Genomic DNA, 16823 nt, shown 5'->3' with positions numbered 1-16823 from the left:
TCCATCTGGCCGGTCCCAAATCTGCTCCGGGTCTAGCCTCGGATATTAAAAAACTTATTTTTACAAAAAAAAAAATACTTTTTTGCATAAAAATGTTTTATAATTATAATTTTTGAAATTTAGTATCGAAATACATTTTAAATAATACATTTAAATAGAAAACCTTTAAAAACTTAAATAAATAAAAAAATACAAATATTAGTAAAATCATTAAAAACTTGTAATATAATGCATAAAAAAATTGTAAGAATCAAGCCTAACCATAACCGATTTGGGTTATGAGTCGGGCTTGACATTCCATAAATAGTATAATCGGTCATGAATTATTGGGCCATAACCGGTTCAATCGGTCCTGGCCCCAGGGTGGGGAGGACCCAATATTAAAGATTGGTCAAAAATCGTTTCGCTCAAATCTTAAAGCGATACTTGCTACTTGGGTTTTCCGTGCACCTTCAAATCTTGTTGTTTCCAATTAAATGTAGCATTTAGTTTGATGCATAATTAATAAATAACAGTATTAAATTTGTTGCATGTAAAAATTTTCACTTTGATCTCGTAAAGAAGCTTACAGTTGTATTTTATAAAGAAATGAATATACTTTTGACTAAAAAAATCATAAAAACTACATTGTTTTTATTTTAAAAAATATTATTATTTGACATTTGGGGTTTGTTTGTTTACCTTTTAATATTTTCATTAAGAGGTGAATCTTATTTAGCAAAAAAAAACTTTGTTTCTTAATAGTTCTAAAATCCTCTTAATGATTTTGCATCATGTGTCTCTCTTAACCATTTATGACCTTAATTTCATTATAAACAATTATATATCGTTTTGCACTATATCATGAGAACCTATTCATCATTTTGACCACTTAATCATTCGGCACCAAACTATTCAGTAACTGTCAAACAACCCCTGATTCGTTGAAATGGTACGGTTAATTCAATTAATCAAAATTTATGCATGTGTTTGGTTCATTTTTTGAGGTTTAACACATAATTCCAATTACATATATGTTGGAATTTAAACAATTTAGGTTTTAATAAGGAGTTGAAATTCCACTTCATTATGTCTATTCTAGAAAGACCGCTATGGTCTTGTATTTGCTCTAAACCTATCCGTTTTAATCATGACAATGGTTATCACTGTCATCACCACTGCTGCTATTACTGTTACTGTCATTGCCGTCACCACTACCATGATTACCGACACCTCCACCACCATCGCCATCAGCTAGTGACGGACCTAGCTGTAGCAGTGGGGGGAGGCCCCACTCAAATGTCAAATTTTCAAAATAATATAGGTAAAGTTTATTTTTTTACTCTTATATGTGCTAGGTCCCCCCGCCCCCTCTACAGTCACTTTCAACGGTTCCTCCAGTGATCCAGTCCGTTTTGACAAAATCCCCCACTTCCTCGCTTGACACTCGTTTCTCTTGTGTATTGTTACCGCTTAGTTCTTACAATCATGCTACAATGATAACGTTGGTTGATGGTTTTGTTAAATATGTCTCAATTTCTTGTTTTCGTAGCTTAAAAATAACATTATAAAATAAATCAATTCACATAATGTTATTTTTATAAATGTTTAAACCAATTCATTTAGGAAAAATATATAAATTTAAATGATAATATAATTTGCTATTTGGTTTGCCGAAATGGTAAAAGATAATCGAAATTGAAGGTCACCTTACTTGGTTAACCAGGCAATTTAACCCGTAAACCGTTTTGGTTCGGATGAGCTATTCGGTTTCGAATTGTTGTACACTTAAGGTCCCAGGTCACCTAAGTTTTTGATCCGCGACTGCCATAAGTGTTGTCACCACTACAACCGTTGCCACCAACACCAATTAATACTATCATTAATACGTAGTATTTATGCATTAGGTGACAAGGAGAAGGATCATGTGAGAAAGATAGTTAAGATGAAAAACATAAAAAAGGTTATGGACCCTTGATCACCTTTAATCTCAAACTCATCCATGAATAACATTTTGATACGGGGATTGATTATCGCATCCCATCACAATGTACATCAAAAAGTGTGGAGATCTCTCCTTATGCTTCTCACCTTAACTCTTATTTTCACTGGAATCTAACCCAGGTAATAAGGCGAAGGATCGTGTAGGAATGCGAGTTAACATGAGAAGCGTTAAAGGGGATTTGAATCATTGATCACATTTAATCTCAAAACCACTCATGAATGACACTTGATACCGGTGCATCTCGTGTATCTCATCCTAACGTGCATCCAAGGCTAAAGATTTCTTCTTATACTTCTTACTTTAAGGTGTTGTTTGTTTTTAAGAGAAGCTAAAGTCTGAAGTTTTATTTCACTTATGATTAATAAGAATTGATGCTAAAGTCTGAAATATGAACCAATAAGACTGTTTGTTTTTGTAAACTGATTACTTTTTGAATTTGTTAAAATTGTCCATTTCACCAATTAAAAATTATAATGTTGAATTTATTACACAATTTCACATATTTATTCACCATCATTAAAAAAATTATATTTAAATTATATAATTAACACTATTTGAACGAAAATATGTCATTAATGATATTTAACACGTTTAAATCATATTAAAGCACACCAATTGAAAGATGTAAGGATCGATTTGGTGATGATCAATTGAGAGAAAAGATCTATTAAGGTTAATCGATTGAGAAACGTCGTTGCTAAATGTTTTGAGAACAATAAGAGACAAATAAGAGGTGAGTTTGGAGAACAATAAGATGTAAATGCCTCTAAAAAATTGAAAAAACCAAAAAATCTGAAGGACCTTACCTCTTAATAAATCAGACATAAGAGGTCGATAATTTTTTTTTCAAATAACAAACAAGTCATAACTTTTATTCTCACCGAAACCAACCCTAAATAATAAACAATAAAAATATTCCGATAAATTTCATTCTCATTATTACAAAATAAAAGAGAATTGAATTTCATTTCAAATTATTTGACAGATTATGTTATTGACATACGCCATTTATATCGAGCCGATGATTTTATTGTAGCTGGCTCAGTAGGCTGTAGCCGTCGACTACTACCGGCTCAGTCAAACGTTTACTTAGGTAAGACGCAGAAAAACGACGACGTTACACGGATCGCGTTATATAGGCGGTTTTTAATTGTCAGTTTTATACGTTTGCGCCCCTATATTTACATACCAGTTCGGCTGGCGGGCAAAAAAACCCTAAAAAAACATTCCTCCAAAGCCGAATCCAGTATCCAATTTCACGGTGCGCTGGTGTTATTCAATCTACTCTCTTGGTTCTTTTGATTGATCTAGCTACTGAATCGTTTTGGATTTCATAGAAACCTTCCAATCGTAGTTGATCTTCATCATTGTTTTGTGTATATACGTATCTGTATGTATACAACTCTGTTCTTCGATTGGAATCTTGAATTCATTTACTTTTCTTACGAACTTTCTTTATGCTTTGTGGCTTTCAAATTAAACAACTGTTTTGCTGCATGGTGTAATGAAATGGCTCGTTTTTTGTAGGCAATTTGGGGGTGGGGAGGGGGTAAAGGGTTTAATTGATTATAAACATAAAGTTTTTTTTATTGAATTTGGGTGTATTGTCTGTTCCTGACACATACATATCAAAACAAAAGTGATTTTCTTAACTTTTAAGTTGTGAGCGAAATGATCAATTATATTGGGTAAAGGGGGTTTATCATGAAAAAATGGTCTTGTGTTTGAAAGTACTTAATTAACTTGGTTTGAGAAGGTGTACACACATCATCATATGATACAGAGACTTAAAGTGCGATGAAGAGGGTTTATTATGAAGAAAAATGGTCTTGTGTTTGAAAGTTTTATTTAACTTGGCTTGACAGCTGAGCTAAGAACCTTTCTTTCCAAGATCAAGGGCAACTGTTTCAATCAATTTATAAGTGGGAGTTCATGGTTGGTTGGAATCAACATGAGTGTCTAGCTTTATAGCATTACCAATATAAAGTTAATTTAGGAACCTTAAATATTTTGAGAACCCCGTTAACCAACAATGCATGATGAATATAGCTAAATACAAGCATTTTCATTATTCATGATATCCGTTATGAATAATTCACGAACAGTTAATTCTCACGGTTCTCAAAATACTTATGTTTCTCAAATGAATTTACCCCTTCAAATATAGCACTCCCACTTTCTTTTAAGAAAGGCATGTCCCAGCTCCATAAACTATTTGCTTTTTGTTATGAGTTTGTTTGTAATCCACACTATGCTAGAAGTTGTAGTTTGTGATGCCTGGTATGTTATTGTTGATCGAGCTTTTGGTGTTCTAGAATTTCAGTTCTTCCCGAGTAGTTGGATCTACATATCACCAAAGCTTTCTGTGGATGTGGGGAATCAACACATGGACTTGAATGCCTCTCCTTTACCAGAGGAAGATGACTCGATACGTTCAGATACTGTAAAAACTCAGTTCGCTGGACAAGAAAGATTGACCGGCCTTCAGACCATGGACCAAGTATTAGTCTCTATAATTTTCTTTTGCTATACATATGCATATTCATGTAGGACATTTTGTATAGTTATATGAATTCTTGGTTACCTGTTTTTTCTATACTTATTTTGTGCGCTTAAGAAAGCATAATTCAATACATTTTTTTATATTAATTTCTTATCATTAAATCAGGTTAAAGTTTAGTCATCAGAGGCAAAATTTAATGATGTGCATCGTACGGTGCCTTCCTTTGAATATGATAGGCTTCAAGCTCCTTTGATGTGCAACAAAATTAAGATCCAATAATTTGTCTCTTGCTTTCTTTAAGATACCGATGTATTTATCGATAGTCACACTTGCATTGGACAATTGACTTGACATGGATTTATTTTGTGTTTTGAATTTACTAGTTTAGTGTCATGTTTCTTATAGTTCTGACAGCTGATCTCAAGTGTTTTGAGTCTCAGGATAGAAGGAATGGGGGATCAAAAAGAAGATATGTGGATGTGGACCCAATGCATATGTCCCAGCCATCCAAGCGTAGTCAGGGATTCCAAAGTAGAGACAATGAATTCTATGACCGGAATAGCCTTCCCCCAGGTAGGCCTTGAGTTATGCTCATTGTCTAAATTGAGGATGTATATTCCTTGTGTGAGGAGTGCTTGCACACGTATGTGTTCTTTTAGCAATTAGCATAGACATGTATTCTTAAACACCTTCAGTTATATATATATATTAGAAGGGTACTCGTGCAATGCAGCGAGATATATATCGATTTTAATGTTTCGTTTTATTCCGTCCTAGTAAATGTTTTAATACGGTTTTTATGTGGTTTTGAGAAAGAGAATGTTTTTTATTTTTGAATAAAATATAAATTTGAAGATATCATAAAATTTCGAAAATAAAAATATCAATATTAGTATCAAATTAACTATTTAAATGTTCTTGTTTTTTGTGTAATTTTTTGAATTCAATTTTTTTTTATAATTTAATTTAGATCTAATAACGAAGTAATTTATTTTTGGTTTAATAATATAATTTTTTATAAAGATAATAGTTAAGTATTTTGTTAGAACTCAATGATTATTCTAATTATATTTTAGTTTTTTTATATTCAAAAGGAAATATTTATCCTGTATTTGATTATGTTTATTTGAAGTTAGTTACACTAATTCAAACATGATGTTTTAATAAGTTGTACTTACGCACATTTTATTTGTAATCTTGAGTTTTAAGTAATATGCATAATAAATGGTTCTTCATGTATAAAAAAATGGTTTTTAAGAGTTTTTGTCAAATGCTTTATAATATAGTATCTATATATATATATATATATATATATATATATATATATATTTTAAAAGTTTTGTCAAATGCTTTATAATATAGTATCTATATATATATATATATATATATATATATATATATATATATTCAATAACATTCCTCTTTTTCTCGATTTAGACGATAAAGAAATCCCCTTGCTTTCTAGATACAAATTGGATTTGATCCTTTAAATATTTTAAGATCGTGTCATAGGCTCGTGACCTCGTATAGTTGTTGCTAGTCATTTAGTAAAACAGACGATCTTGTTACACAGCCTACTCAGGCTAGTGAGAGGGAATCTCGGTGATTCAGATTTCTGGCTTGTTGGGTTATATTTTATAGTGAAGCAAACCGGAATTTTCTTTTGCCATTACTTCATCTTCTCAGTAGCCAGTTTATCTTCCCATTCTCTGTTACTTCTTCTTTAGTAATTTATAGACCATTCTTCTTCTCCCTGTAGGTTGGTTGGACTGCCCTCCATATGGGGATGCAGTCAGTTTTCTTATACCTTCAAAAGTCCCTCTCGGTGAGTCTTTCAATGACAAGGTTACTTCTGATAAAAGATACTCCCCTCAACAAGCGATTCGTCAGCAACGGCGTTTAGGGAGAGAAGTAAGTACTGATCTTATAAGGTTCTTCTTTAGCATGCCAAGGCATTTCTTTCTGTTTGTATAGGATTGTGAAGTTTCTTATTTATATGTTTATATACCTATAATTGTTCTAATTTTATGTTTACCAGGTTACTTAAGAAATTTTATACCATCCTTTCAGCTAGGTTTAGTAATAGATCTAACAAACACTAATCGGTACTATCGCGAGTCAGATTGGACGAAAGAAGGTATTGAATATGTTAAGGTAAGAGAATCAGTACCTACTTCTTGGTCATGTTATAACCGTTCACAATAAAACCCGTTCATTAAATTTCTCAATCACTTCTTCAAATGCCAGATCAGGTGCGCAGGAAGGGATGCAGTGCCTGATAATGAGGCTGTCGAAAATTTTATGCAGGAGGTAGTGAGAAATATGTCCACTTTTTTCTTTTTTTACCTTTTATACTTCTTTTTGTTGTTGAGCATTTTGGTATTCATGGTAGTTACTGACATTTGTATTTATGTTTACTAGGTGACCCGGTTCAATTCCCAACATGCTCATTCAAATAAGTATGTCTTTGTCCATTGTACACATGGCCATAATCGGACAGGATATATGATTGTTCATTTTCTTATACGGGCAGAATCACTTTCCGTCACGGAGGTAGGTGATTTGACTAGTTAAGGAGAACTCCTATGTGGTCTCTCTTTAAACAAATAAAGTTTGAAATTGTGTACGTTTGTAACACATGCAGGCGATAAATAGATTTTCTGAAGCACGTCCTCCAGGGATTTACAAACAAGATTACATTGATGATCTATACGATATTTTCGGTGAACAAAAGCCTATAACTTGTGTCTGCCCACAAACCCCAGAATGGAAGAGGTCACCTGATCGGGATGATGATGCAACTGCTGGTTTACAGGTATGTAATCCAGATGTTATTGGGATGGAAGATAGCTCCTGATATCATTTTATTCTGTGTGGAAACATTAGTTGGATAGAATGCCTTTAGAACTTAGGGATTGTCTACTATCTTCTGACTGCCTCGTACTGAATAAGAGGTGCTTCCCTGGTAACAAGGAATGTTGTTTACCAACACATTCCGACCCACAAATATGCTGATCGAGATGCTGACCCAGTAAGGGGGGAGTTGCTTTCTGACTTGGTCCGTGCTTGCCAAGACCACCCTCTTGCCTGGTTAGCGCTTACTCAATTTGTGTTGGTAAACAACCCCTTAGTTTGGAAATTGGTGTCTTTGTGATGGAAAGTCTCACCCTTGTACTAGATCTTCTAATTATAAGAGTTTGCAGGACAATGACGTGCAAGCAGGCCAGATGACAAATTTGTTCGGTGAAAGTGAGATGGAAAATGCCATGGGAGCAGGTGAGGTTGCAAATGCTATGGTACCAAGCGAGATGACAAATGATGATATATTGGGAGATAATGTGCCATATAATCAGATAGAGACAATGAGGCAGTTCTGCAATCAAGCTCTTAAGTTGAATGTACGGGTAAGTATCTTGGGACACTTCTATCTATGATGTGTTTTCACAACATTTTGATTTTAGACAGAGTAGTGCTATCTGTTTGTCTTCGATTTTAGCTTGATGTTCCAGTGTTACACCAGTCAATGTAGATTATTCTGTCTATATAGATTGGGAAGAATTTTGTTTGGAAGAGTTTTTTCATAGATGGAAGGAGCGTGTTTTTTAATTGGGAGGGGCAGGGTTGGAAAAAAAACTTGGCTTTCTGAATAAGCCACTTTCTATATCATTAAGCCACTACCAGACAGTCATGTATAGTTATAAGTTGTGAATCCCATTAAGCTCATTAAGCTGCTAACAAACAGACACTTAGTGAGTCGTTAGTTAGATTACCATTTACCAAAGGCCTAAGTTAGACCACGGTTTTGCAGTTTCTTAACCTTGATTATGTTTTTTTTGTGCCTGCTCAAATTTGTATGTTATTGCTTACTCATACCTAGCTTTTCAAAATTTATCTTATATGCCTTTCTATCTTTGGCACACTTCACAAGCCAAGGATCTTCAAGGAAACATCCGCTCTACTTTTTGAGGTAGAAGTTTTGTTTGTGTATGTATTACCCCTCTCTGACCCCTCCTCCGGGTGGGTATACTGGGCTTGTTTGGTTTGGTTCACACTATCTAGAGTTGTAATCTGTCATCTTAAACTGATTTTGTTCTTGTTTTTTTATCCCTAATCGTGAGAGTCTAAGTGATATATGACTTGGTTACTTGTTATATTTATCCTGGGTTAGTAATACAGGAAGAAATGGATCTGTTTCCTTGGAGGTGAACTTTACTCTTTTTCCTTCTTTTTTTCTTTAATCTTCAGGGCCGAGGAAAGCCACAATTTCCAGGATCACACCCTGTTTCTCTTAGCAGGTGCAATTTTAATGTTCACTTTCTTATCATCTTCTTTTTTCCTTTTCAAGAAATACATGATTTAGCTTTATTTCATGTGTGAATTTGGGGCCGTTTACCAAATGCTTACCCGGGTAAGCGCTTACCAAGTCATATTACCTTACCGGATGAATATGACAAGGATCAATAATTCAACCGGTAAGAGCGAAGACAAGGACCGAAAGTCTTACCCTGTAAGTGAGGGCGACGACTCTTACTATGGTTAGCGCTTACCGGGTAAATTGTTGCATACAATTCCGTTTTTGTGGAATAAAATCTTACCCGGTAAGTGATGGTGTTGAATTTTACTGGTAAGCGCGTACTAGGTAAGTGTTTGGGTAAATGGCCCCTTTGTCTGATTCATCTAGATTTATGTCTATGTCCGTTTCTGCTTATTTGAATAAAAACTTTAGAGCATGTATTTCTCAGTCAATTCAGCCCTAAAATGTGACATTTTTCATCAGCATTGATTGCTATTTTGACGGTAAAATCCATAAACATTTACCTGAGTGCTGCTTAAACATCAAGTACTTTATCATGAAATGCTACAATCGTATTACATACGTACTTATGTCAGTAAAATTCTTGTAAAATATGCTAGCCAAGTGACAATAGAAACATGTTTTGGTGTTCTACACACAAGCTTCCTATTCAGGGTATGCAGTATAATGTTCTTCAAAGTTCTTATACTGTTGATTTCCCTAATCCAGGGACAACTTACAGCTCTTGAGGCAACGTTACTATTATGCCACATGGAAAGCCGATGGAACACGCTATATGATGTTAATAACTTGGAATGGATGTTATCTTATTGATAGAAATTTCCAATTTCGAAGCGTTGAGTTGCGGTTTCCATGTAGAAGTGTTAGTGAGGTAGTATGCAATTAGAATATACTCCATCTGTCCCATATCAAATCTAAAACTATTTTTCCGCATTAAGGAACTTCTTGGTCCATCATATAACTTGGTCCATTTTTCTGGGATAATGTTTCTCCACGCTCAACATTTTGTCCCAAAGCTTTTATATAAATCAATAAGGAGGTCCTAAAATGTGTGAGATAGGATTAATTTGATATGGAATGAGGTACTATCAATAGGCAAAATGCATCAAATGCAACAAACGCTAAACAAAGATTTTTTTTCTCAATAAACGTAACAAGGCTTCAACTTTTCCTATTTAATGTAACCAAGTTTCAAAGTTTCCTATTTCTTTTACCCATTTTGACCGGTAACTTGTTGATCATTTAACATTTGATGACATGGATGTCAAGATTATCTTCCACTTCTTTCATAACCCTTTCGTAAACGGGTATCCACACCATCAAATATTACAAGAGGAGCAGGTTACCGGTCAAAATGGGTTAAAAAATAGGAAATTTTGAAACTTTAATACATTGATTGAGAAAAGAAATCCAAGCTTTGTTGCATTCCTTTTTCAGCATCTTTCATATGTTCTTATCCTTGATGAGCTTGCATCTGAAACGTTTTTCCGTTAGAGTGCAGCCATAAACACTCATCACTACACCTTACTTGATGGCGAAATGATAATTGATACGGACCCGAGCACACACAAGCAGGAAAGGAGATATCTCATATATGATCTGATAGCAATCAACAAAGTATCACTCATAGAGGTAAAACCCTTTTTCCTCTTCTTTTTGTATCATGTGACTAGTTGGCTAGGTCGTATTATGATACATGAGTTCCATAGTTCATAACTAAAAGTTCTTTAGAACATGACACTTGTGTCACAAGACGAAGGATCGCTTGTGAGAATAAGAGTTAAGGTGAGAAGCGTAAGAAAGGATTTGAACCCTTGATCACTTTTAATCGCACCTCCATCCCATGAATTGCGCTTCTCACGGGAATTTATATGGTGCATCTCGGTGCACCACATTAGTGTTGATCTTCAATTAGGATTGATCCAAGGGTAGAGATCTCTTCTTACCATAACTTCCATTCTCACTGGAATCCAACCCTGTGTCACAAACTAACCAATTTGTCGCCCATGATTTTGCTTTATGCGATAGTATTATTGCTTAGATAATAGTGGTTAAGTTGGTTTATATCACGTGCAAAATAGGGATGATAATGGAAGTTTAACATACTCTGGCAGCTATAGGCATTTTTGAGGACATGACCTATGATAGGAGTTATTGGAGACCGCAAGACTAAGGTAGTAGACTAGGGGTGGGGTTCTAGATAGGAGATAGGAGCTGGAGAGGTAGAGGATAGGGGATAGGGGTAGTGAGTCGGCAGTTTGGTTACCTAAAACTTAACTTTGTTCGGGGGGGTTGTAGTTCTCACACCTTGGTTATGGTTTTCTTCTATATATTGTTGTTGCTTACTCATATCTAGTGTCTCAAAATTTAGCATATTTGTCCCTCTTTTTAGTTTTATTGCTATTGCTACTCTTATCTAGCTTTTCATTTTTTTATCACATTTGTTTCTCTTTTTCACACTTTTCACTGGTCGAGGGTCGTCAAGGAAACAACTTCTACTCTTTTAGAGCATCTCCAACAGCTATGATATACTTTTTCTAAAATAGAGTAGCGAAAATTAAAGTCTCTAAAAAATTACATCTAACTCCAACAACTACTCTATTTTAGCAATTCTACCACGGACTTTATTATTAGAATATTCGATACATTTAATAAAATGCTATCTCTCTATCCTAAACACTTGGTTTCAATGTCTCCTATTGGTGTGAAAGAATTAAATTTTATTTCTGTCTCTTAATATGGAGTTTTAGAGATTTCTCCAAATTTGGAGATTTCTACACTCTTCATTTCTCTATTTTAGCATACAGTATAGCATAGATGTTAGAGCAAAAATATACCCTAAATCTCCAAAATCTCTATTTTAGCATAGCTGTTGGAGATGCTCTTAGGTAGAAGTCATGCACATCTTACCCGCCTTCCCTAACCCCACCTCCGGGTGTGATATACTGGGGTCGTTTGGTTTGGTTTGGTTTGCTTTACTAGAAGCTTAACATCGGATTGTTAATGAGCGCGTTTATTGGGTTGTTGAGATTTTTGTGTTTGTAATTCTTTTGCTAAGATACTCTACATGAAGCTCAACATTGGATTGTCAATGTCCTTGCAGCGTCCTTTTAGCGAAAGGTGGATGATACTCGAGAATGAAGTTATTAAACCTCGAAATAGCGAGCGAGATCGTTTGTTCAAGAGTAGAAATCCGTACTACAGATATGACTTGGAACCATTCAGGGTATGTTTCAAGGCCATCAGTTAACATTAGCTCTTGATTCAATGGGTTTTTTTGTGTTTATGATTCATTTTGAAAAATCGGTACATTTTAGGTGAGAAGGAAAGACTTTTACCTACTTTCGGCTGTATCTAAGCTTCTAAAGGAGTTCATTCCACGCCTATCACATGCATCGGATGGTCTCATTTTTCAGGTGATTATGGATGATTTTACAGGACTTTCATGGTCTTTGGGTTGTGTTATGGGCATGCTTTTAAATTTAGTTTCCTACATTATGCATCTAGGGGTAGGTTCAACGTAGGGCTGTAAACGAGCCAAACTAACACGAACGAAGGCTTGTTCATGTTCGTTCGTTTAACTTAACCGAGCAAACGAACGAACACTAAACAAACAAATTTTTTGTATTCCTGTTCGTTTATTAAGAAAATGTGTTTGTTCGTGTTCGTTTATGTTTGTTAAGATTTTAAACGAACGAACATAAATGAACATAAACGAACGGACACGAATGAAAAAAAGAAGCAATGACCATTACTCATCATTTTGTTCCTCAAAAATAACATAAAAAAATGAAAAACCGGGTGAACTTAGAAAGGATAAAAAAAAGAATTCTATAAATTTAATTTTTTACATATTAATTCATAATATATAAATATATTTATATAGAAAACAAGCGTAAACGAACATAAATAAACTAACGTTCACGAACGTAAATGAACGAATGGGACCATTTTTCATATTCATTCATTTATTAAATAAATGAGCATAAACAGACTTTCTGCCTAAGGGTTCACGAACGGTTTGCTGAACGTTCGGTTCGTTTACATCCCTAAGTTCAAGAGAGAACCCAAAAAAAGGAGAACAAGGGTCCCCTACCAACCGTTGGATCTAAAAGATGGCCCAAATTCAAATGTAACCCTCCTTATAATCATGGATTTAGTTTTGGCAAAATGTAACCGTCCATATTATTCACAACCATCGGAATTATAGATGGATAGTTCAGATGGGTTCCATAGTTCTCCCTTTTTTAGGTGTTTTCTCTTGAACACACCTTTATGCACGTAAAGATTAATTGTTTTTTTGGTGGAATAGTCTCCATTACGTACTTGTTAACACGTTTGTGGAAACTGTTGGTTTTACTTATAGGGTTGGGACGATCCATATGTGCCTCGCACACATGAAGGTCTATTGAAGTGGAAGTATCCAGAAATGAACTCGGTTGATTTTCTCTTCGAGGTTGTAAAAAGACACGTTTGTCAGTTTTTATTAAAATTATATAGTCCCTCGTTGGAATTTTAACGAAGCAAATGAATATATTGATAGGTGGGAAACAATAATCGTCATATGCTTTGCTTGAACGAGCGTGGGAGAAGGAAAACGATGGATGGAAATCGTGTTGTTTTTAGAGGTATGTCATTTGTTCTGTTTTATTCCATTAGCCCTCAAGAATGATTTGATCAGATGCACATGTTTGACCTATGTTTTAAATCACATCGTCATTTCTCCTCTTACCATATAATTGAGGACTTAAAGAATGAGGAGAAAGTTCATTTAGGAACCGTAAATATTTTGATTACCATGGGAACCAACTATTCATGAATTATCCATGATGAATATTATGCATATTCATTGTTTATGATATTCATCATGAATACTTGATGAATGGTTGATAAATAATGAAAATGCATGATATTTACGATGAATACTTCATGAATAATTGGTTCTCACGATTATTAAAATATTTGTGGTTTTCAAATGAACCCGCCCCTACAGAATGGAATGTTAAAAATGTTATTGTTTTTTATTTACCCTCATGTGTCTTGTCTTGGTCATGTGAATCATTGCGTAGAAGGCGACTATAAACATATAGAGTAACTGCTAAACCAAAACCAAACGGACCCGGTAAATCACACGCAAAAATAGAGTTTGGGGAGAATAAGATGTACGTAGACGTTATCTCTACAGAGGTTGTCCCCGTGATAACCCTCGTGGAGAATAAAAAGATGAAACATGCGAGTAACATATAGGTAAGAATGTGTGCAGAAGCAAACATACAGTGTTACACAACTAGGGATCTTCTAGAAACATCCGCTCTACTCTCTAGGGGTAGATGTCAGGTATGCGCACATTTCTCCCCTCTCGGACCATGATTTTGAGTGGGTTAATATTGGGTTTGTTCGTTTTTTGTTTGGTTTGTGAACATAGGGAAATGTAGCACAAAATACGATAGAGTAAACGACTTCTTTTCTATTTGCCTTCACTTGCAATGTGTTGATCGCATGTTTATGAGTTGTAGATCCATCAATAGATGTATTTTCGTTATCCGGGAAGATAATAGAGTGTTCATGGGATTCCGAGGAAGACGTTTGGGTCTTTATGCGAATGCGGCCCGACAAATCGACACCGAACGAATTTATAACCTTCAAGAAGGTCCAATTCCTCTCATTCGCAAACCACGTTTTTTTGAAATATTATATATAGGGGAATAATCAAATGAAACCACAAAAAAGGTCGAGAACCATTAGAACCACTCTTCATGTGTTGTTTCACATCGTGAAACAGTGCATGTGAAATACTGTGCTATTTCAAAATATGAAACAAGAAAAGCATATTAAAAATAATCACATAGTGAAACAACAATATATTTTCACATGAATTGTTTGGCAGTGTGAAACAACACATGAAAACTGGTTCTCACAGTTCCAACCTTTTTGTGGTTCTCATTTACTTAATCCCCTATATATATATATAATACACACACATATATAAAATATATAGGGTTGGGTTCAGTGAAATCAAATTTCGGTTAGAAGCGTTTTAAACACTTCGTAAGCCGAAGTTCACGTAAGCTGTCATGTTAATGTACTTTTAGCACATCTTAACATTTCATATTAATTTTGATTTCTCACTACGCTTCTCATCAAGTTTTGATTTCTCACGTAATTCTAATTCTATATATATACATACAGTAAATACCCACGCACACACATCACATTTGGCGAGCTTTGAACACTTTTGACTTACCGGGAGGCCGGGCTTTATGGGTGACCACCGGGCCAATGACCCGTTGGTTTGACTAACCATGTTCTTGACGTAACACTTCACAATTTTCTTGACTTCCGACTCTTCCTAATTTCACAATAATAGGTTATGAGGAGCATCAAGGATAACATCACAGAAGAGGTCGTATTAAATGAGATCAACGATATTATCCGTCTCCCCATGTATGCCGACAGAATAAAAACCGATTGCCGAACCTTCGAGAAAAACGGTAGACGCAAATAATAAACCCATATCCCGATCACAAGAGTAACCCACCATAACAGGTGTTCAAGAATCGGCGTTTGAAACTTTAATGAATTCGAAAGAAATTGTATACATACAACGAGACGACTCTGACATCGAATTTGATCAGTTTAGCAGAATTGTGTACAATAGGTAGGAGCTCTGGCGGCATATGACTATCCGACCACCACGGCCCATCATTTCGATACCGATCAATTGGTTTTTGGAGTAGCTATAGGTTTAGAAGGTATTATAGTTCTAAAGAGGTTGGAATTTTGGACCAACTTATAGAGATAATAGCATGTATTAGATAAAATGTGTTATGAGACCAGATGTATTTCTATAAACTCAAAACAATTATGTTGCAAATCAAACAGACATATTTCAATTCATTAGACAGATTATATTTCATTCTTGCCAACCAAACACTTGATAACATTTCATCCCGATTCTTTTCTGATTTCAATTCATTTGACAGATTTCATTTCTTCAGAAATCATTCTGCTAACCAAACGCCCCCGTAGAGTGTTTTGATTTGTGTGAATGCACCCCGAACTCAAAACAACTATTTATATCGAAAAAAATTGGGAAAATGGTCCAAAAAAGCAGATGTAACCGCTAAATACTGTAGATTGGTTTTCAATTTGGACAATACATTTTCTCCCATAAACTACGATTTTCGTTCTTGTGGGTTGTTAAGATTTATGCTTTTTGTTCATGTGTTTTTGAAATTATGGTTTTCATTTTGTAGTTAGCAATTTATTGATGTTCTCGTCCTTTATCTATATAAGTTGGCCCAAAACTATAGTGTGTATTGATTTGTGTAAATGCATTACCGATGTAACCGCAAAATACTTTCGCCACCTGGGGGCTGTAGTATGTTTTAACAGATTGGGTTGTTCGTCCATTAAAGCGGTACGTGAGTTGGGTTCATAACGTCGTGAGACAGTTCGGTTCATATTCGCTGTGGGCGTTAGAGCATTGAGAGGTCCACACAGTTGTCCATGTACCAGTAGAAGATTCGGCAGCTACTCCGGCCACCAAATATAGGGTGTATAAACCGACGACAGATTGGTTTTTATTTTAAGAATATATTTTATTTTGAGTATACTACGTTTTTTCATTTCTGACTTTTGTTTTTGTGCTTCCGAAACTAAAGTTTTCATTTCTATAGTTTACAATTAATTGTTACTCTTGTTCTTATTTCTATAAGTTAGGTGGTGTTTATTTTTTTTAAAAAGCTTTTATTTTACCACTTATGTCTGATTCGGTCAAACATAAGGAAATTCAGACCGTTTGTTTTTTTTTTTTTTTCAGAGCCACTTATCACTTATTTTCCTCTTAAAAATTAAGTGATAGCCTAGCCACTTATTTTCCTCTTAATCCTGAAAATTATCCAGAGAACTGATTTCTACTTCATCATTCGATCGACTTCACCCTCCTCATCGTCTCAATCGATCAAGTTCACCCTCCATTGCCTCTGGTGGTTTCAAATCGACCCAAATTAGATCCAAAT

At 34.9% G+C, this 16823-nt stretch overlaps 1 protein-coding gene across 4 annotated transcripts; it reads left to right on the top strand.

Moving 5' to 3' along the window:
- The first annotated feature begins 3166 nt into the window (after positions 1-3166).
- On the top strand, positions 3167-16129 carry LOC112517968 (mRNA-capping enzyme-like). 4 transcript variants are annotated; one of them, XM_025125431.1, is made up of 18 exons: positions 3167-3245; positions 4300-4484; positions 4928-5060; positions 6247-6398; positions 6558-6641; positions 6735-6797; positions 6909-7040; positions 7132-7302; positions 7691-7891; positions 8733-8782; positions 9511-9673; positions 10297-10434; positions 11906-12028; positions 12120-12218; positions 13169-13258; positions 13346-13430; positions 14319-14452; positions 15170-16129. In XM_025125431.1, exons 2-18 carry the CDS (start codon positions 4371-4373, stop codon positions 15305-15307), a joined length of 2070 nt encoding a protein of 689 aa, XP_024981199.1. In that variant the 5' UTR covers positions 3167-3245; positions 4300-4370; the 3' UTR covers positions 15308-16129. The 4 variants fall into 4 exon arrangements, with proteins under 4 accessions (XP_024981199.1, XP_024981202.1, XP_024981200.1 ...); XM_025125434.1 differs by having other exon boundaries at positions 3176-3245; positions 4308-4484; XM_025125432.1 differs by lacking the exon at positions 3167-3245 and adding an exon at positions 3254-3374.
- Positions 16130-16823: the final 694 nt, after the last annotated feature.

Source organism: Cynara cardunculus (genome assembly GCF_001531365.2).
Source record: "Cynara cardunculus var. scolymus isolate 2C chromosome LG 9, CcrdV1, whole genome shotgun sequence".
NCBI classification, from domain to species: Eukaryota; Viridiplantae; Streptophyta; class Magnoliopsida; order Asterales; family Asteraceae; genus Cynara; species Cynara cardunculus.
Note: the sequence above shows the minus strand (reverse complement) of the source record. Positions and strands in the feature narration are given on the sequence as shown.